Source organism: Anopheles marshallii, chromosome 3 (genome assembly GCF_943734725.1).
Source record: "Anopheles marshallii chromosome 3, idAnoMarsDA_429_01, whole genome shotgun sequence".
Classification (NCBI taxonomy): Eukaryota; Metazoa; Arthropoda; class Insecta; order Diptera; family Culicidae; genus Anopheles; species Anopheles marshallii.
The window spans coordinates 61,331,707-61,349,470 of record NC_071327.1 but is presented as its reverse complement, the minus strand read 5'-3'; the positions used below and the strand labels follow the sequence as shown (position 1 = coordinate 61,349,470).

General features: G+C 41.8%; 1 protein-coding gene across 1 annotated transcript; it reads right to left on the bottom strand.

The window, feature by feature from the left end:
- Positions 1-221: 221 nt before the first annotated feature.
- On the bottom strand, positions 222-17,552 carry LOC128715127 (glutamate receptor 1-like). Its single transcript, XM_053810008.1, is given in 6 exon segments — positions 222-323; positions 566-828; positions 2,352-2,694; positions 3,432-3,818; positions 10,462-10,715; positions 17,216-17,552. Coding segments are annotated over 6 exon segments (1,686 nt in total).
- Positions 17,553-17,764: the final 212 nt, after the last annotated feature.

Sequence of the window (17,764 nt, the reverse complement as noted above, 5' to 3'; positions counted from 1 at the left end):
AGATAAGTTACGTCTTTTGTGCGCTCATGCGAGAGATGCAGTGTTTTCCACCGGAAGTGTTCACAACTCATCCGAATGCGAGCGGCTTGGAACGTGCCGTGCGCCATCGGACGCCCTCGACTCTGGATGTAGATGCCTGTAAGGGCGGAAATACACTGCATCCCCTAGGGCGGCACACTTCCGAAAAGGTGAAATGGTGTCCGTTCCTTTGGACAGCGAAATTAATTACCGTTATAATTAACTAGTCGCCATTCGAAGGGCGAAAAGCGTGACACTATGTACAGGACGATGCTGACACCGACGTAGCTGAACAGCACGCACACCTAGGTATCGGAAGGACGTGGATCGCAAACAGAGCATTAGTATTAGCTGTCGCATTTGTTGAGGGAAATGCATTATTGACCACCTCAAAAACGACGGATTGTATGACAGTTCGCCGTGCGGTAGACGCAGGACGACATAACACCACCGAAAACTCGTGTTCCTGTTACCTCGGGTCACGGTTTTCGGTAGCACTCATTAGTTCGTCCTTAACTCCAGCACGCACAGTGCGTCCACTACTTACCCAGATCTCTTTGGAGAGCGGATTGAGGAAGCTAAATACGCTCGGCTTCTGCTTGACCGGCCGTTTGATCATGATGGAAATGCCGAGCGACATGAACGGTTTGCTAAAATCGATGACACGCTCGCGCTCGGACGTGATGGTCATAGGGGCGATAGCGAAATCGGCCTCCTTTCGGACGAGTTCGCCCACCATTCCGTCCCAGCCACCCTTGACGTCGGGGTTTTCCGAACCGTACTGACCATCCTTCACTATCCGCAGCTCATCTGGTCGTTGGCAGCGATTTGAATAGAGGAAGGAAAAGATTCAATTTGAAGTTTTAGGTTGTTTTTTTTTGTCTTTCGCGCTACTGGTGGACATTCTATTTGGCCGAGAGTTGGCGAGCGTAAAAACAGTTTCCTGTGTAGGTAACTCATGATATAAAAACTCTAATGAAAAGGGATCTTAAGGACACCGTCGACTGGTGAAAGAATGTCTACACTGCTAGACATCAAACAAGGATCTTGTCCGCATCTTGGGGGCTAATAGGAAAGTTTTCAAATATAAACTTTGGAGGAGGGATACTGAAATTGGGATTTTCTTGTGCTTTGCTTAACGTAAGGGTTTGACCTTGATGAGGGAATGGAAAAGAGTTTGTATGCAGTGGTGTGTATAATTGTGGTTGACTATTAGACATTGGAGGTACAGTAAGCGTTTCCAGGATATGATTTTTCATTGAAATATTGGATTTGAATCGAATGGGAGATAATTCCATTATAATAATGCTTTGATGGAATATTGCATCGTTTTTTTAAAGGTTTCTAATAACTTTGTTACACAATTATTAAGGCATTTTATGTATTTCCATTCGGCTTGAATACAATTATGATGAAAATATTTAGTACAAACAAATGAAAATATTTAGTTTGAACGAATTAAACCTAGCTTTGCTTTAAAGATTGTTAAGAAACTCACGTTAGTAAGTATACCGAAAGATAGAAATTGCAAACAACATGAAGTAATTTACAAGTTTGCTTCAATCCGAACACAAGTGGGTCACGCGCAATCATCATTTTCTGATCATACCATTCGGAATTGAATGATGAATGATTGCTTGTACTTTCACATATTGCCCGGCCATCAGTATGAATAATATACATTAATCCTCAACTACTGATTCCATCGAGGGAATTGGCGCCATTAATAGGAAAGTACTTTCAATAGCGATGAATAAATGGTGCATTAGCTGGTTCCATGATGGTACCTGTCTTGAAACGATCTATTGACACTGGAAAATTTATAATGCATTTATCTCCTTTCGCCAGTAGGCAGCGATTAAAGATCTTTAATACAGGGTGTACTTTGTGTGGTATAGAGCAAAAGAATTATGTTGAAAATATCTGAATTTTCGTAATGTCCTTAGGATGATAGATTTATTAATTATGCGGAATATTAAGGCTTCAACTTAGTGTTAAGTACTATCCAAATTCTCTTACTTGACATTTGTACCTTTTGGAGTATCTTACTTTTAACTTAAATGTGAGTGACAAACCAACTACTTCCGTAGACGGTTGAAGTCAACAATGATATAGGTGGGTTTTAAAACTAAACACAAACAAGGTCAAGTCAATAGAAAAACATGATCCCGAAGTTCACATTCCTAGTGTAGCCCCAAGGCAGTGCAAGTCAAAAATTATGTCCATTTGATATCTTTTCACTAGATAAAGTACAAAGGATATAGGTAAATATGATAAAGAAAAAGGGAGACTGGGAAGATAACTGAGCAAACGATCTCGATGTGTATACGTACAGTTGATGCCGAGTTTTTTCGCCAGCAGCTCGGCCAAATCCTTGCAGTAGCCCTCGAAGCGCTCGTTCGTCTCCAGCGTCTCGCCCGGTTCCGGCTGTCGCAGCATGATGTACGGCTCCTCGATGATGGTCGTCACGATGTACGTCTTGTTCCGCTCGTAATGCATGTCCGTCTTGAGTCGGGTGTACTTTGCGACGACCGGCGCCAGTCCACCTTCGTCCGACCACTCGGCCACCTTTACCATCGCGCTATTCACTGTCATCTCGACCACGTGCAGCGTGTAGTTCTGGCGTTTGCCGTCTTCGTTGAATCTGATATCACCGGTAAGGCCCGATATTTCCACCTGGTCTTGGTAAAACCGTGATCGTAAAAACCCGGCCGGTGGGGTTGCATGTACCCAACCGTAAAGCAGTCACATATAGCGTCGTGGACCGTTGTAGTAGTGGGTTTTTTTCGTAGATGGCCCAATGCCAACCGTGCAATTGTGGCGATTGTAGTAGCAGTGATGATGCCAATAGACGGGAAGGTGTAAAAGTTGTGCCATTTGCAAGAACGATAAACAGAACAGAGAGAACCCGTGAGTTAGGTGGCACAGGGAGAAATAACGAACCGATATTAGCCGACCGTAGGGTTGCATTTTATGAGAAAGGAAAGCAAGCATTGCTACGCAACGGACGCAGCGCAAGTGATGGTATAAATAAAGACCGGTAGCCATAATAATGTATCACGGGCTCATAAATCTTGGCTCGATTTGGCGAAGGTACACACCTAGGCAGAAATTGAGCCATTCTACAGTAAAAAAAAAGTCTCAAAGCAGTCCCATACACGTGCCATTGAGGGCCGACGTTGAAAGTATCGTAATATTCGGTTGCAAGGATTATTTTACAATCAGTTTCGAAACATTGGTGTCACATACCATGTTCGTAGTTTAAATAGAACTTTCTGTAGCCAGAACTTTGAAAGGTAAATGAGGAAAACAATTCAATTGTCGCGTGAATTTCTACTGCAAGTTGTCCACTGTGCAGTCGCTCAGATTGGTGTCAGACCGGTCAGGTGAAAGGAAACATCTACATTGCTTACCTTGCGCAGGTAGCGTGAAATTTTATCACCATGCTCCCACGGGGTGACCCAACCTTTGGAGGTGTTACAGTCCAGCGTTCGCGTTCCGTTGGTGGGAAGGTTGAACGGCTGGCCCCGATTACGCATCGTGTACGCCCGGAACTGGTCCGGCTTTTTGCGCATAATCTTGGAGAACGCCTCGACCAGCACGAACACGGCATCGTACATGAGGGCAGCCTGGGCCGAGATCAGTTCTTTACCGGCGCCCTGCGATGTGGTCGGATCTAATCGCTTCCATCCATCAAGAAACTCCTTGACGTACTTTTTGCTCGTATCGACGATACGAAAGCCAGTGATATTGATTGCTCCGTACTCGATAACTTCACTCTCCCAACGATCATCCATCACCTGTGAAGGAGCAAGAGAAAAAGAGAGAATATGTGTGAGGAAAGGGCGGATACTATGTAGAACACCAGAATATACCAAGGGATGAGTACATAGTTAATGTTTGGAAAACACGCAACAGGAATTTTGAGACACGTTAGTGAGCAAGATAGCTTTACTGCTCCAAGATTTGCAGGGGTTGAGAACGATTTTATGCTTACTAAAAATATTTGGATTAAAAAACTTCTTCAATTATAACATAAAAATTTAGTATTCAAGAGCTGTTCATAAACTGTGGAAGAGGTGTTTCAAAGGTAGTTGAAAATGACACTGCCACCATCAGTATGCTGTAGAATTTTTTTGACTTGATATTTTTCTCGAATTCTTACAAAATCGGAACAAATAGCTTGTTCTTCGCCTAACCACTTCAGTCTAATGGCCGACTAGAAATGAATTAAAATCCCACAGTTGAGTGGATCTGCCTTATGGCTTACATCATCCTGTGAGTTGAAAATTGGTGTTTTCTCTGCCGTTTTATTGGAAAAGAAGCAATGAGTACAGCTGAAAGAGTTGTCTTTCCATCAGGAGTAATACTTTAAAACATTGCTTAGGGAGCAATAGCTTGGCTTTTCCATGTGGTGAAATGGTACAAAACACAACATGGAACCGAATTGAAATATCGAACAAGAATTTGTCCAAGAGACAATCTTCACAAGATGTTATATGATTGGAATATCGGCACTGATACTGGCTATAACAAGAGCATGAACATCGGACTTATGCATGCAGACTTCAACATTGTAAGGTGTATGAGTGTAAAGATAATAGATAAAGCAAAGCTCGGATGTGTCTGCCAAATCCCGGCAGCTGAAGCTCCCACCAGAGCCGTCAAGCGTCACTAGCAGAAATAACAACGTCATGAGTCAGGGGGCCGATAAAGAACGGAAGTAGAAGAGCAGTCTATTTATGTTAAATCATATAAATTGACTGGTGGCGAGTTTGTACTGAGTTTCACTTCTCGATTCTATTGAATTGATGTAAGCCCAGCGGGGAAGCATGGATGGAAGCGCATGTTTTGCCTACACGCATTTTGATGTCGGTTCCGGTTTTGCCTGCAATAATACGAACCAGATGGTAGGGAAAGGCGAGCGTGTGTACCATCGGACGAGTTATGTTCCCTTTGCTGATGGCCACCGGGTGAAATACGGAATGCCGATCGAATAAATTTAGTCAATTGAAAAGAGAGAGAAAGAATTCGAAAGCGAAAGAAAGGGATAGCACGCAGCTAGAAGTGAACGAAAGAGATAGAGTTAGGTCCGATCGATCTCAAATTCTAAGCCAAACACCAATATGAGCACTCACAGAGCCCTCCGAAATATTGTACGTTAGGAGGAGAGCCTTCGGACTGGAAATTCTGACCGAGGTTGTGATAAAAAGCGAGGCACCGTAAAAGTTAGATAAGATGGTAACTGATAGATGGAATAAGGATACATGATAAACGGTACATGATCAACGAGATGGGTGGGCCGTAGGTCGTTAGTAATAGTCGTTTTGGTAATGCTATCGAACCCAAGGCATATCGCGTTACAAGAAAAGCAGTGAATAAATCGATACGTGTGGCATGGGAAAATGTTGGTTAAAAATAAATACTGTTCAATGCTTAAGTGCGTTCGGGGTGTTCGATATTGTACACAACTTTAGTGGATATTTAATTTAAAATCATCTCTTTTCTGGAAAGTTTACATTCTTTAAAAATCACTGCCATGATTTCTGAAGAGTCTCATACCAAATCATGAACCACTGGGCGTCTCCACCGAAGAATGAGCGTCTCAGAAAAAGGACTCGTATTTACGATGTTCTTGAATTTCCATTGAATTCCTATCAAATCAAACACATTCTCTTACATTTTCTCTTTCATGTGGTTTACACAGCATTATCGATACAACCTTAGTAATCTGTCACCGTAGACTAAGGTGTCGAACTATTTAAGCTCAATACTGAAATCTCTTGTTTGTGGTTTTGAGCCACACCGAAGTCATCGAATAAGCGAGAATGTTCGGTCCCTTGCTATGCTTTGGAAAATCGTCTGAAAATTTCCCACACATGATTGTATTCTCGCATTTGCATGTGTTTGTGGTTCAGTGAATGGTCAATGGAGAAAGCCTGATTCACTGTGACGTTAACTAACTCGACCATTGCAAGGCTCAAACAATCCAACCGTTAATGTTATTTCATGCGACAAAGAGAATTTCATTCGCCTCAGCGATCGTCCATCGCTTTGTCCTGTGGAAACTTGTCGAGTGAAAGAGCTCGGTATTACAAACGTTGAACAAACAAGGTACCAACGAGTTTGTTTTATGTTGTTACACCGTAGGTCTAGATTGTTTGTGGTTTCGCAGTGAAGTAGACATGAAATAATTAGCCATATTAGAATAATGATGGGAAAGTCGTTTCGAATTTCCAGTTAGCTGTAGTTTGCATTCTACTCATTTCCCATTTTCTTGTTTGATTGACGATTTGTGGTTGTTGTTGGGTGCAAGATACATAAATTAAGAACCACTTCAATGTAACATTCTCACTGGATCTAACTCTGCAACTCCGAAACGAATAATCAGAGAGGGAAATCCTACCAAATGCTTGCAACACGTGGATTGAATAAAGCAACCACAGTTACTGTTACATCGATCGCTTTTAGAGCACCAACACCACCACATTTTGCCTCGCCATGTGTCAATGTCACCTTAAAGAGAAAAGCGTAGGCTCAGGAACATAGTCCACTTTGTTGAGGGATGTTGTTCCGGTTAACCAGTTTTAGTCGTGTTTCTGGCGTCGTAACGCAACGGCACGCCAATCAATTCCGAAAGCCCTTCGAGTGTAAGGTAAACGAACGTAATTTATCGTTACTGATGAAGATGATGAACACGATGTCGATGATGACCCATCCTTTGGCATGTTGATGCGATTGCAGACCATCAAACCAACAATGGATGACCATTGCTGCTATTAATGAACTGATTGAAATAAACATTGTCATTCCTGTGTGCGTGTGTGGAAATGTCTTCATAGTGGTTATGCAGTTGCTTCAAACCGACACTGTAACATGCGAGAATGAGCCTGATGGACAGCATCTGGGTTTAATATGATATATGCTGCACTGAGCTTAATTCCTTGACCAGTTTGTTATAGGCATTATAAACTCGGGTCCTTTTGGTCAAGAGTCACAGAATTAACTTCCGGGAAATGGAATGCAATTTGAGCAAAATAAAATTCAATTTCTTTCGTTTGATACCGGGTTTCTTTTCACCTGTCATTTATGCACAGGTCCGATTTTTCTACTGATATGAAACGATGCCGGTGATAGGCCTACTATGATCGGTCAATTTTTCTAGAAGAATAAGGAATATTATGCAAGCTTGTCGGCATGGTGCAGAGCGTTCGTGCGTATTTATTTTCTGGTATTAATTCTTTGCGATTCGAAATGCATACAACGAATTTTAGTTTCCAAGTGCGCAGATTCCAGTAGCAGATGAGAGAATATTTTACTTGGAATTTAGATAACGATTGTATGCCACAAGTTCTGGAAGTTGGTAAAATGAGAAACGATTCAAATTGGTAGAAAGTCTTAACTCGAATTGCATGGAGATTACATGAGCAAGTTAACTTAAAATGCACTCGTATGGCCATAGATAATCACTTTCATGCATGAAGGATTTGGATTATTTGGAATCAATAGGGCCTTTATAGTAAAAGGCATTGTGGTTTACCACGTATTTTTTCCATTCCGTATTATTTTCCAGTAAACTGAACATAGAACAGTGTAGAGAGCTATTTAGGGCGTACTTTACCCGAGGGTGGTTAATGAGAGAAGCATCGGTTTCAATGTTGGTGTTTGATACATGTATGCAAAAACAGCGTTCGTTTTGCTTGAGTATATCATATTCCCATCCACAAATTGGCATTACAAAGTGGTTCTTTCGACATGTTCCCCTTATTCTGTTCCAAGAGTCGTTTACAACAGGTCGTTGTAGCTCCTACAGATTATTACCGAAAGATGTCGAGATGTTGACACACGCTGGACAATCACAAAATTTGCTCTTAAAAGCTCAGTGAATCCTTAAACCTACATGTATGAGTAAATGCTCAGAAGTCGAGATGAAATGGATTTAACTTTTATGATCTTCGATGGTTTGCAGCGAATGATATTAATTCTTAAAAAAAAATCTGTTCTGGAACGGATGATTCCACTCATTGTAGGAAGCTCCATAGCATAAATATCCAAAAATAATAATTAACTATAACTCATGCTCATTATCAGGCGAGTTGTATGTAAACTATCTTTTAACAAAAATATGATGCGCTCTAATTGAAACATTAAATATGAAGAAAGCTTATCTTGCAATGTGCAGATATGAGCTCCGAACAAGACTCTCGTGTTACATACCCGAACAAACCAGTACACACACTGGTGCTCTTACTGAGCTGGAGAGCAAACAGGATTATTCCAAGCCAAACATATTACGTTAACTTTAATGAGCAGAAGTAGGGCAATGTGGTTCCTATCCCTCAGTTCTACCGGATGTTGGTATGTCTGCTGACTTCACAGAACGCTTCCAGATGATCGAACCATTTAACGAACGGTATAATGTGAACCGTCTTACCCTAGGTCCATCCGGGGTCGAAGCTAAGTCCAGCACCAGAGGATGAACGCACAGTATTTGTGGTTGTGTAATATCAAGTCTCTTAATTGAACATCACCTTCAACCTGCCCGCGGTGATGGGCAATATGACCCTCAGAGCCCTTTCTCGGCTGTGGTCCTGGTGGGTTTGCTAACGTTTAGCTACTACACCTGCCGTGTCGATGTATGCAAAACGTATTTAAAGTTTATGTTTATTTTATATCCCGGTACTACAGTTTCCATGAGATTCTTTCGTAGTGAGGGAAGTTCTGATTTGAACGCTAGTCAAAAGGACGAAATGAATCAACAGGAAAGTGGATGTAATGGCGTTGCGGTTGGTTTCTTGTAAAAATGGGCTCCTAGACTCAAAGAATAAATCAACTTCATTATATGAGCAATTAGGGCTTGGTACTATTTTTCATCGGTCTTCCATTAATAGAGGTTAACTACCAGTGCGACCAACAATACTAGATGTCATGGTATTAATATTTTCCTAAAGCCGGGGATCTCGCACACAAATATATTGTTACCATAATCCTAGTGACACCTTGTCAACGCTTTTCAAAAGTTAATGTAAACGTTAGATAGTTTGGGTTGATATTTGCCTTTCACTCGATGAGACAATCGAATTGTCAAAATACACAGCCAAACTTTACGTCCTCATGATTCTCTTCAAAGCTTCCAAAGTTGCTCGCTTGACAGTGTTGTGGTTGACTCTCTCATTACCAAAATCTTCCTCGCGACAACTTTGATGGCGCCTTGATTGAGCCAACCACCAAATACCATTGGATGCGCCATCGTTTGTTCATACGAATGCAAAGCCGGTTCTTTGCTTTACTGGATGTCACTGTAACACCGGTGCACCTTTCCATTTTACTTGTACTCCTTGAAACGGCCGGCAATTATTTCTGACTGCCAGTAAGCACCCCCCGCTTTTGTAAGACTGGAATGACAATACCTATTTCTAGCCGCCAGAACGCCGAGTGGCGGTGCGCTCTCGGCCCGGCTTATGTGCTTTCCATCGAAATAGAAGGTAATTTCATGCAATGTTAAACAGGACGTTGGATCAGACAACCCCTTCTACGTTGTCTCGTACAATCTGAACACAAGCCCCCATGTAGTTTGATAGTGCTACTAAAGGGAATATCTTACTCGCTTTCCTCCTGATGGGTTTACAACATCTGCGAGCTGGGAGCTGGCAATGAAACTAACCAGAAGCGTATTAAAGGAGAAACTGCTGAAAAGCTCTCATCAATGACGTCATCGGGCGTGAAAAGGGCATTAATTTTGATTTTGATGGCTTTCAGGGGATGCATTCGTAAGAGAATGCGACGTATCAAAGTGCTATCGAAAGCAGGGTGTGAATGTATTTGTGGGACCTGTGGTGTCCTTGAGTAATGCGAGTTGTGGATTAAGCCATACAGTCGAGGAAGGCTGCTTAAGTGGAAGAGCATAAAATCAGTAATACTAGTTTTACTGCCCAGTGTGAGCCCCAGGCCATGCTCACTGCTAGAAAAAGGTTCATTGCAAGCTTCCGAGCCATGATTGCTCGCCAGAGGAACAGCGACGTACGAGAAAAGAGGGTTTGCTGAGGATTTCTGTAAATGTAGAGTCACACCAGAGCAACAGAGCAATCACGGGTGCCTCCTTGGATGTTGCATTTGTACATTTAGAACCCGTGGGAAGTCGTTTTCCTATTGGCCTACTTCCAGCGAACAACAACCCTTTCGAGATGAGATTAATTTCACGCTCAACAGTACGCAGAGAATAATGGAGAAGCTGGAAACGGAAAACTAATCACAACTTTCTGTTATTATCACTCTACGAAATCACTCACTGGTGCGAATTGGAAACGGGAGACAATGCGAGCTACGCAACCGAAGGCAAGCTCAAAGTTCGATTTGTATGTAAATGTTTCTTACTGGCTGGATGCGTCACTTTGCTTGAGGAGAGAAAAGAACAACTGCAATGGTAAAGAACGAAACACTTACCAACCCACTCAGCAGATAGTGGTAGGTGCGCTTGCCGAGCGTGATGTCCCGGACGTGACTGACCACGATGTCCTTGGCCAGCTCGGTACTACAGTCGAGGACGATGTGCTTCCGGGACCACCGGTTCAGTTCCTCGATGGTGCGCAGGAACTCTATCGCATCGCTTACGTTCGCTATCCGCTTGACCGTCTCGACGTGGAAGGTTTCGTTGCCTGGCCGTAGTCCCTGGTAGATCTGTTGCAGCCGCAATAGGCCTGTGCGAAAGTGAGGAATAACAAAAACAGAGAGATAGAGTACAGAAAGATAAAATACATGCATAATAGTTCAACTCTCCACAAAACAAGCAAAAAAATATCTGCAAAATCTGGGAGATGCCCCACTCCTCAAGAATTCTCAAACACCTGCAACTGGGTCCACACAATAGTCCCAAGCTGGGCAGCTTTGTTGGAATAGGGGACGGAATAAGGTGATGTTAATTGACAAGTGTAAAGGTAAAAGTGTCCTCTCCACAGTGGCTTCATGAGGCCCATTAGGATGCGTGTCCTCCCAATCATGGTGCTGTTACGTTCTGTCCCGAATGTGGGACAAATGGGCTTTGCTCCGACACACAGGGCTTATGGCTCCAGGGTGACAAATGAAAATTGGCATACGTACAGAGAATAAATTGTATTGAATTAAGGCCTTAGGCAATGTTTTTTCTTGCTTCCTGTGTCCTTCGGCAAGTCTACCGAAGGACGGTGGAAGGATAAACCGGTTAAAGCAAATAGGTGGATAGAGCCCGAAAGGATCTGATAGACCGAGATGCAGAAAAAATGGGCAGCATAGAGTCTAGCTGCATCTCGGTTATTTCCTCTTTCGGGGTTTCGACCCACTGTAAGCTTCTTTTTCGAGCGTTCGTCGGAGGAATGGAGCTTCTGACGGGTGACTCTTGGGAACAAAAGGAATCCCGGAAGGGCTTAGTAAAGTTGTGCTTGAATTGTGTAAGGCGGCCACTTCTACCAGGAGTGAATGAACCAGAGTTCCAGTTCTGTATTTCCTTGCAAAACTACTATCACCGTTTCTCGAAGAAGGTACTCTTTCGCTTTCGCCATTATCACCAGACCTATTAAGTTGAACGACTGAACTACGGGAACTAGAATATGTGATGGGAAATACTGTGCGGGAAACTATACCAGAATTTGAAGTAAGAGTCTAATTTTCATACACTGCGTATGTGAATGTGGGTAAAGTACATAAGAGGAAATGGTACAAAAAACCCTCGCTTGAAATTATAGTTATTTACACTTCTGATAACTAAAACGGAAGTAAAAGTCGAGAATAAAAATATTGAGCATTAGTCCTCTCTTTGTGTAGTGGCGTTTGGAAACTCCATTTCTTCACAGAATGCTTGTGCAAGAGGCACCAGAAACACCCACAAAGCTAATGCGCTTGTAAAGAAGTCATCGCGTAAAGTACAGTCGCTGGGAGTTGAAGGTATAGGTGAGGGGAAGGAATGATAAAGAGTTTTCTCTGCATGAGAGCTTCAGGAGCAGTAGAATTTTCCTTTCGCGTAGAAGATTTGAAAAGACGCTATCTAGCGCAATGGCGGTTGGTTCCGGATGTGAGCGCGTTCCAGTGGAAGTAACACCAACATTCATACGTAATATTAGCGCATGACAAAATGAAATAAATTAAATTAAATTGAATTAAAAGTTGCTCAGCACGACGGCACAAAAGGGTGCGCGTGACCTTTCCATCGGAGCTCTTCAGCAACACACCAACAATGCAAGGGACGGAAAATGGAAAAAAACAGAATAAGGAGAATAGAGAAGTTCGAGCTGGCGGATCGGCTGGTTCAAAACAACGTGATTTTAAAGGCATACATTGGGAAGAACAAAAATGAATTTGTGGTCCCGTTTGTGGTGTTTGGGTTGTGGGCATTGTGGGTTTTAATGTGACACTAGAACTGGAGGCTTAGTTCTAGGTAGGTCGTTGTGTTAGAGTTAAAGTGGTTTGTTTTGATGGGTAGTTTTTGGTTATGTTTGTACAATTTATAGACTTTGAGGGGATAAGTTTTTTATCAGAAAATCATTTTTCCACTGCCAGTATGATGTGTTATTTATTGTTAATTAAAAATTGGTGTAATTCCAGAGTCAAAATGAGTGTGAAAATGGGTTCCCTGTTTCCAGCAGGTGCAATATTTTACCTGATGTAGGTTTTTCGCGATTAATTAGGCGACGGTTCGTGACAAAAAAAAGGAACACTGCTGCTCCTATTCCTGTAAAATATCAATCACAGGCATACCTTTCGAAATTCCTTTGGTGCTGGCAACGAATATCCCCCGGCCCGTTTGAACCCTTTTTTCCGTTGTAATTAAGGTGAAATTGATTGAATCGGGAAGCATCAAAAGGACGTTTTAGCCGTGCAAAGTTCCGGGAAGGAATGAAAAAATTTAGCGGGAATATTTTGCACAAGATGGTATTTTTGTGTTTGTTTGGTCTTCTTCGAGCAGTAATATTAACTGGTCCATCCGGGAAGTTTTGCTTCAACTTCCTCGATGTTTTGGTTATCTATCCCTCTCGCTTCATGTCGTTTCAGTTTTCCGCTTTGTTCCCGTAGGCAATGTAGCTTGAAGGTCGTAATGATTGATGAGTTCTAGTAGCGAGTCCATTTTGACGATATTTAATTTTATAAAATTCTTTTCTAACAAGCATGCCGAACTGAGATAACGACCTTGAGAAAATTGCGTTAAAGCCTCCTTTGTCTTGTTTGTATCCCGAAGGTTGTGAACGGAGTGAAATAAGCAATTAATAATAAAGCCTCGTCAATTTCGCGAATGTCAGTGCAAGACAGTTTCATTCGTATTAGGAGTATTCTTAATATCTAACAGATCGAAAATGTATTAGGAATAGAACTGGGATTGAACGAGCAGTTATATCAGATTGCCAAACGAATGACAATTACTTTAGTTCAAGGAACACAAATAATCAAACGTCGTGTGCAAATGAGTTAATCGTTCACTAAGGAACTCAGAATATGACGTTAAAGTATATAACAATTGTAATATTGAACTCATCGAACTTCTTCACTTTTGTTTTTCGAGGATTAAATGCAAACACAATGCTGCGCGTTCATAACTGTCACCTCGTAATCAAGCTCTAAGAGCAACCTCGAATCGAAGATCATCCCAAATTGAAACTTGTCCACTTGTCTCAGTTTTTGGAACCCTTCAACCAAATTCCATGGAATATTTGGTTGAATAGCAAATCTCCATTCACAGCACGGTTTGATCCCTCGGTACATCGCCCACTGGATGGGGAAAGTGAGAACATTGCCTCAAACGTATTACTCTGGAATTCGGAAAACTCTCCCTCCATGGAACGTCGGTAGTAGTGGTTTGTGCGTTCCCCTAATCCGGCTTTTTCAGCTTTGGCACTTCGTTTAACACCTCGACACTAGCCGTTGGAGAAAACACAGTGTTCTCACACTCGAACGTAGTGTATGAGGTGTCAATGGTACAGCGTAGATGGCACGATGTAAGCACGATGAAAGAGCTTCGTGGAGCTGGTGGAAAGTAAAACCAGGCACGATCAAACGATAGGCTAAAGTTTTTGCTCGCAAATTTCCTACCATGACACAGTAACGAGGGCTTAGTATTTGGAACAGTGTGGCGTTGATAAAGTACGCAGCAAAGGGATGGGTGGTTTGGAAGGTAGAAGAATTGTGGGATTATGGCCGGGAAAATAACGGATGAATGCGGAAAAGAGCTTATTTATTCGGTTGGACGACATTCTCATACTAATTACATCAGGCGAGAAAACACCGCAAGAACAGAACGACCGGGGTCGACTACAATCAGATCACTAAGCAGAGAGGCGTCAAGGTGTAAGTGTGTCCGTCAGTGTTCTAGGGCATGTGTTTATGGATGTGTAAGAGTATCGGTTCCATTGTGTGTCGGTCTGCAAATGGTGTTTCCGGTGTGAAAAGTTGTTCCACTCCCAGTGTCCAGAGCTATGGACGGGTGTTCACACCGTATCCTTAGACGACAAAGTATTGTCTGTTGCAATGCACATGGAAGCATTTGCACACCCTTTCATAAGTACATTGGGCTTGAGTAGATTGCAGCAAACAATAAACTGATGTGCGAATCTAACGTTGTGCATGTCTAGTCCAGTTGTCTTATACTAGTTAAAAGAGAAATTGTTTAGCTTGCAGCAACATAGATAGAAGTTTTTTGTCCTTTATTAATAACATCGCTATCGCGAACGTATAGTTTAGCTCTAAATAGTAATGCATCATTGAAATGATAATTCCATAGACATTTACTCATATCATACGCTGTATTGATCATAAATCAGATCAATTGATGGTCTTCAAAAAACTGTTCCGAAGAATTTTTTTAAATTTCTGAAAAATATGTAAAGTTTACTATTGATTTTTCTGTTATGGAGGTCTGATGGTTTGTTTGAATTGTTTTTCTAGCATTCGACTCAGCCTGATAATCATTCCAATCGCTTGTGTATTGAATAACATTCTTTCTTACATAAAAAGCGCAAACATATCCTGTAAAAAACAGTTTTTCGAGAGTTTTCAGTTTCCCTATCTTTATTCAATTTTTATAAGCTATGTGTCTCTAGTGGTTCTCCAGGAAATTCCCTTCTTAACGATTTTATAGCGAAATTCTGAATGCCCGCTCGCTGTTTTCTTACTATTTCTCTGCTTGTAAAAGACGTTGGCATTACCTTTCACGAGATAAATTGCAATGATGCGCCTTGTTAACGTATACCAGGAAAAAGTTAAAATTGCGGATGAAGATCCTGAACATCGTACTTCTGTGAATGCTATTATTCCTCATCTTTTAGCTAACTATGCACAAGTCGTCAAACGCTAGATGGTAAGCTCACATGTAAAAATCATAATACAATTCAACGGATATCATAACTCTATGCTACTTACCACGAGAAGCACATTCATTTCCATAAGAGGCAAAAGTCTTTCGATTTGGTTGAATTTGTGAAGGCTTAGGTCTGGTATCCCAAATGATTGTTGCTGCGCGTATCGAAGTTGGGGCAATGAAATGATGAAACAATTATTCACCTCTCTCAGTGGATTTCATTTTCCCCAGCGTTCTACTCAGTGGTTTAGCTCGAAGCGAGTAAGAATAAACTTTCATCCCCAATGGATCGCTGTCGGAGATGCAGCAAGAGCCCAAGGGTTTGTTGGTTGTCGGTAAAAGTTATTGAGTGTAGCTTCCATAGCTACAATCGGTAGTTTGATCGGTTTGTGCCGGTATTGGAGAATATTTATTGAGAGCATGTATTTTTAAGGCCTCAATACCGGTATCGTGGTTTCAGGGCAGGAAAACTTCACTCTGCAGAAATTTATGGCTGATGAAAGTTGTGCTTGCGAATTGTTTCACACCGTTGCACTGGTGCAGGTTGCAGTTGAGATGAAAAGCAAGGAAAGCTGGATGAGCTTCAATGCCGGTCAAAGCTTATATATTTTGCTTGCCCAGCCTGAGAGCTAAGTACATGTCTTCGTCTTTCCATTGGAGTTTTGACCAAGTCTGCACATAATAGGAATGAAATTAGATGTCTATGCGCTAGTGAAAACATCGCTTCTACAGAAACATCGGTGTACTGCACACACTCATTGCTGAGTTTGGTTGATATTCAAGGACCTTATTATTCGCAAATACTGCGGTGCAATCACCTTGTCTAATCTTATTGCAACATATGATACCTAGTTGTGGGTAGCATTCATTATCATATTTGAAACCAAAGCAAACAATAATTTATTGTGGTTTGAAGCTTAGAAAATAAAGCTTTTTTTGTTATGCTTTGGACTTTGTATGTCTCTTCGAACGAGATGGGTAAGGAGAGATAGTAGTAGTAGATCTACACTTATCAGTTACCCTTCACCTACTGCACCTACCGAGAACAAACGGACCATTTTGTATTCTATTTACGTTACGCAGCTTTCAACAGGAAAACGCTACATATGGCAAAATTTGACAATAAACAGTGCTTTTCATCCTTTTTACACGCTAGTGCATCATTTAGATTCAACTATCACTTTCTAGATGAAGCAGCTATATATACTCAACCATAGAACACTTGGTTCCATGGAAAAGATTATCGAAGCCATTTTGTGACGTCATTCAGAAGGATTCTGAATTTCCTCGGTTAATAGAAGATCTATACGTGGTTCGATCAATGAACAAAAGATTCTTAAGAACAACGAGACAAAATATGGAATCTGTACATAATATGAATTCTTAACGTTTATATTGAATACCTAACTGCAATCGAAATGCTGCTAAACAAACTGCCATGGCTGAATAAACCATACATTTAAATCAAACACACACAACTGATTGAATCCCTGTTTAAAATCATTTTGAAAATGTCACCACAGTCTCAGAAAAGTTATTAAAAATTATTATACTTACAGAGCGATGATTAACATTAAACTGTTTTCACTGCTTTTGATACGGAACTACGGTCAAGAGTCTACAACCAGCTGTTTTTAAATTGCTAAGCAGTTTACGACTAAGGTTGGGGCGTGTTATGGTATGCGTGAAATTGTTAATCTAATAAATTCCCTTCCGCAGTATTTCATAAGCCACAGGGCACGCTGTTTTATGAGGTTGGTGTAGAAATAGCATGACGCATATACCAACCTCCGTTTGACACGTCGTCTTGACACAATGACGAGACGAGTTATAGTATGCAGTCGGTGATACCCAAGGCTAGCAAAACCAACTCTAACTTACCGTCGTGCGAGTCGTACATGTAGATGATCCTATCCCAACCATAGTAGCGCACCGTATCGATGATAGCCTGATAGTAGTCGGGCCGCATGCTGATAGCGAAGTCGAGAAAGCCGGACGACGGGGTGAGCACCTTCTCCGGGAACCAGGGCGTCACGAACGGCATCTGGAAGGTGTTGCTGTACGAGTGCAGCGTGTCGAAAGAATCCGGCGAGACGGCTCCAAGCATTGCGAACACGCCGCGCGAAAATTGATTGCAAACTGTGAACGGAAACGGGCAGAAGGAGCATGAGACGAGATGGTACAATGTCGGTGGATGGTTGATAAATTTACTTCACATCACGTGAGGCAGTTAAGGATGATCAAAAGTTGGCAGACGATACATTCGGCGGAGTAAATGAAACAACGTGGAAAACATAAAACGAAACGCAATGGGTTCTCGCAACAGAGCTGAATTTCTCGTAAGTAAATAAACTTTCATCAACTGCGACACAGGTGCTTCAGCGCAGGCTGAGTAATATTGTAAGACAAATTGAATTATTATCCAAACAT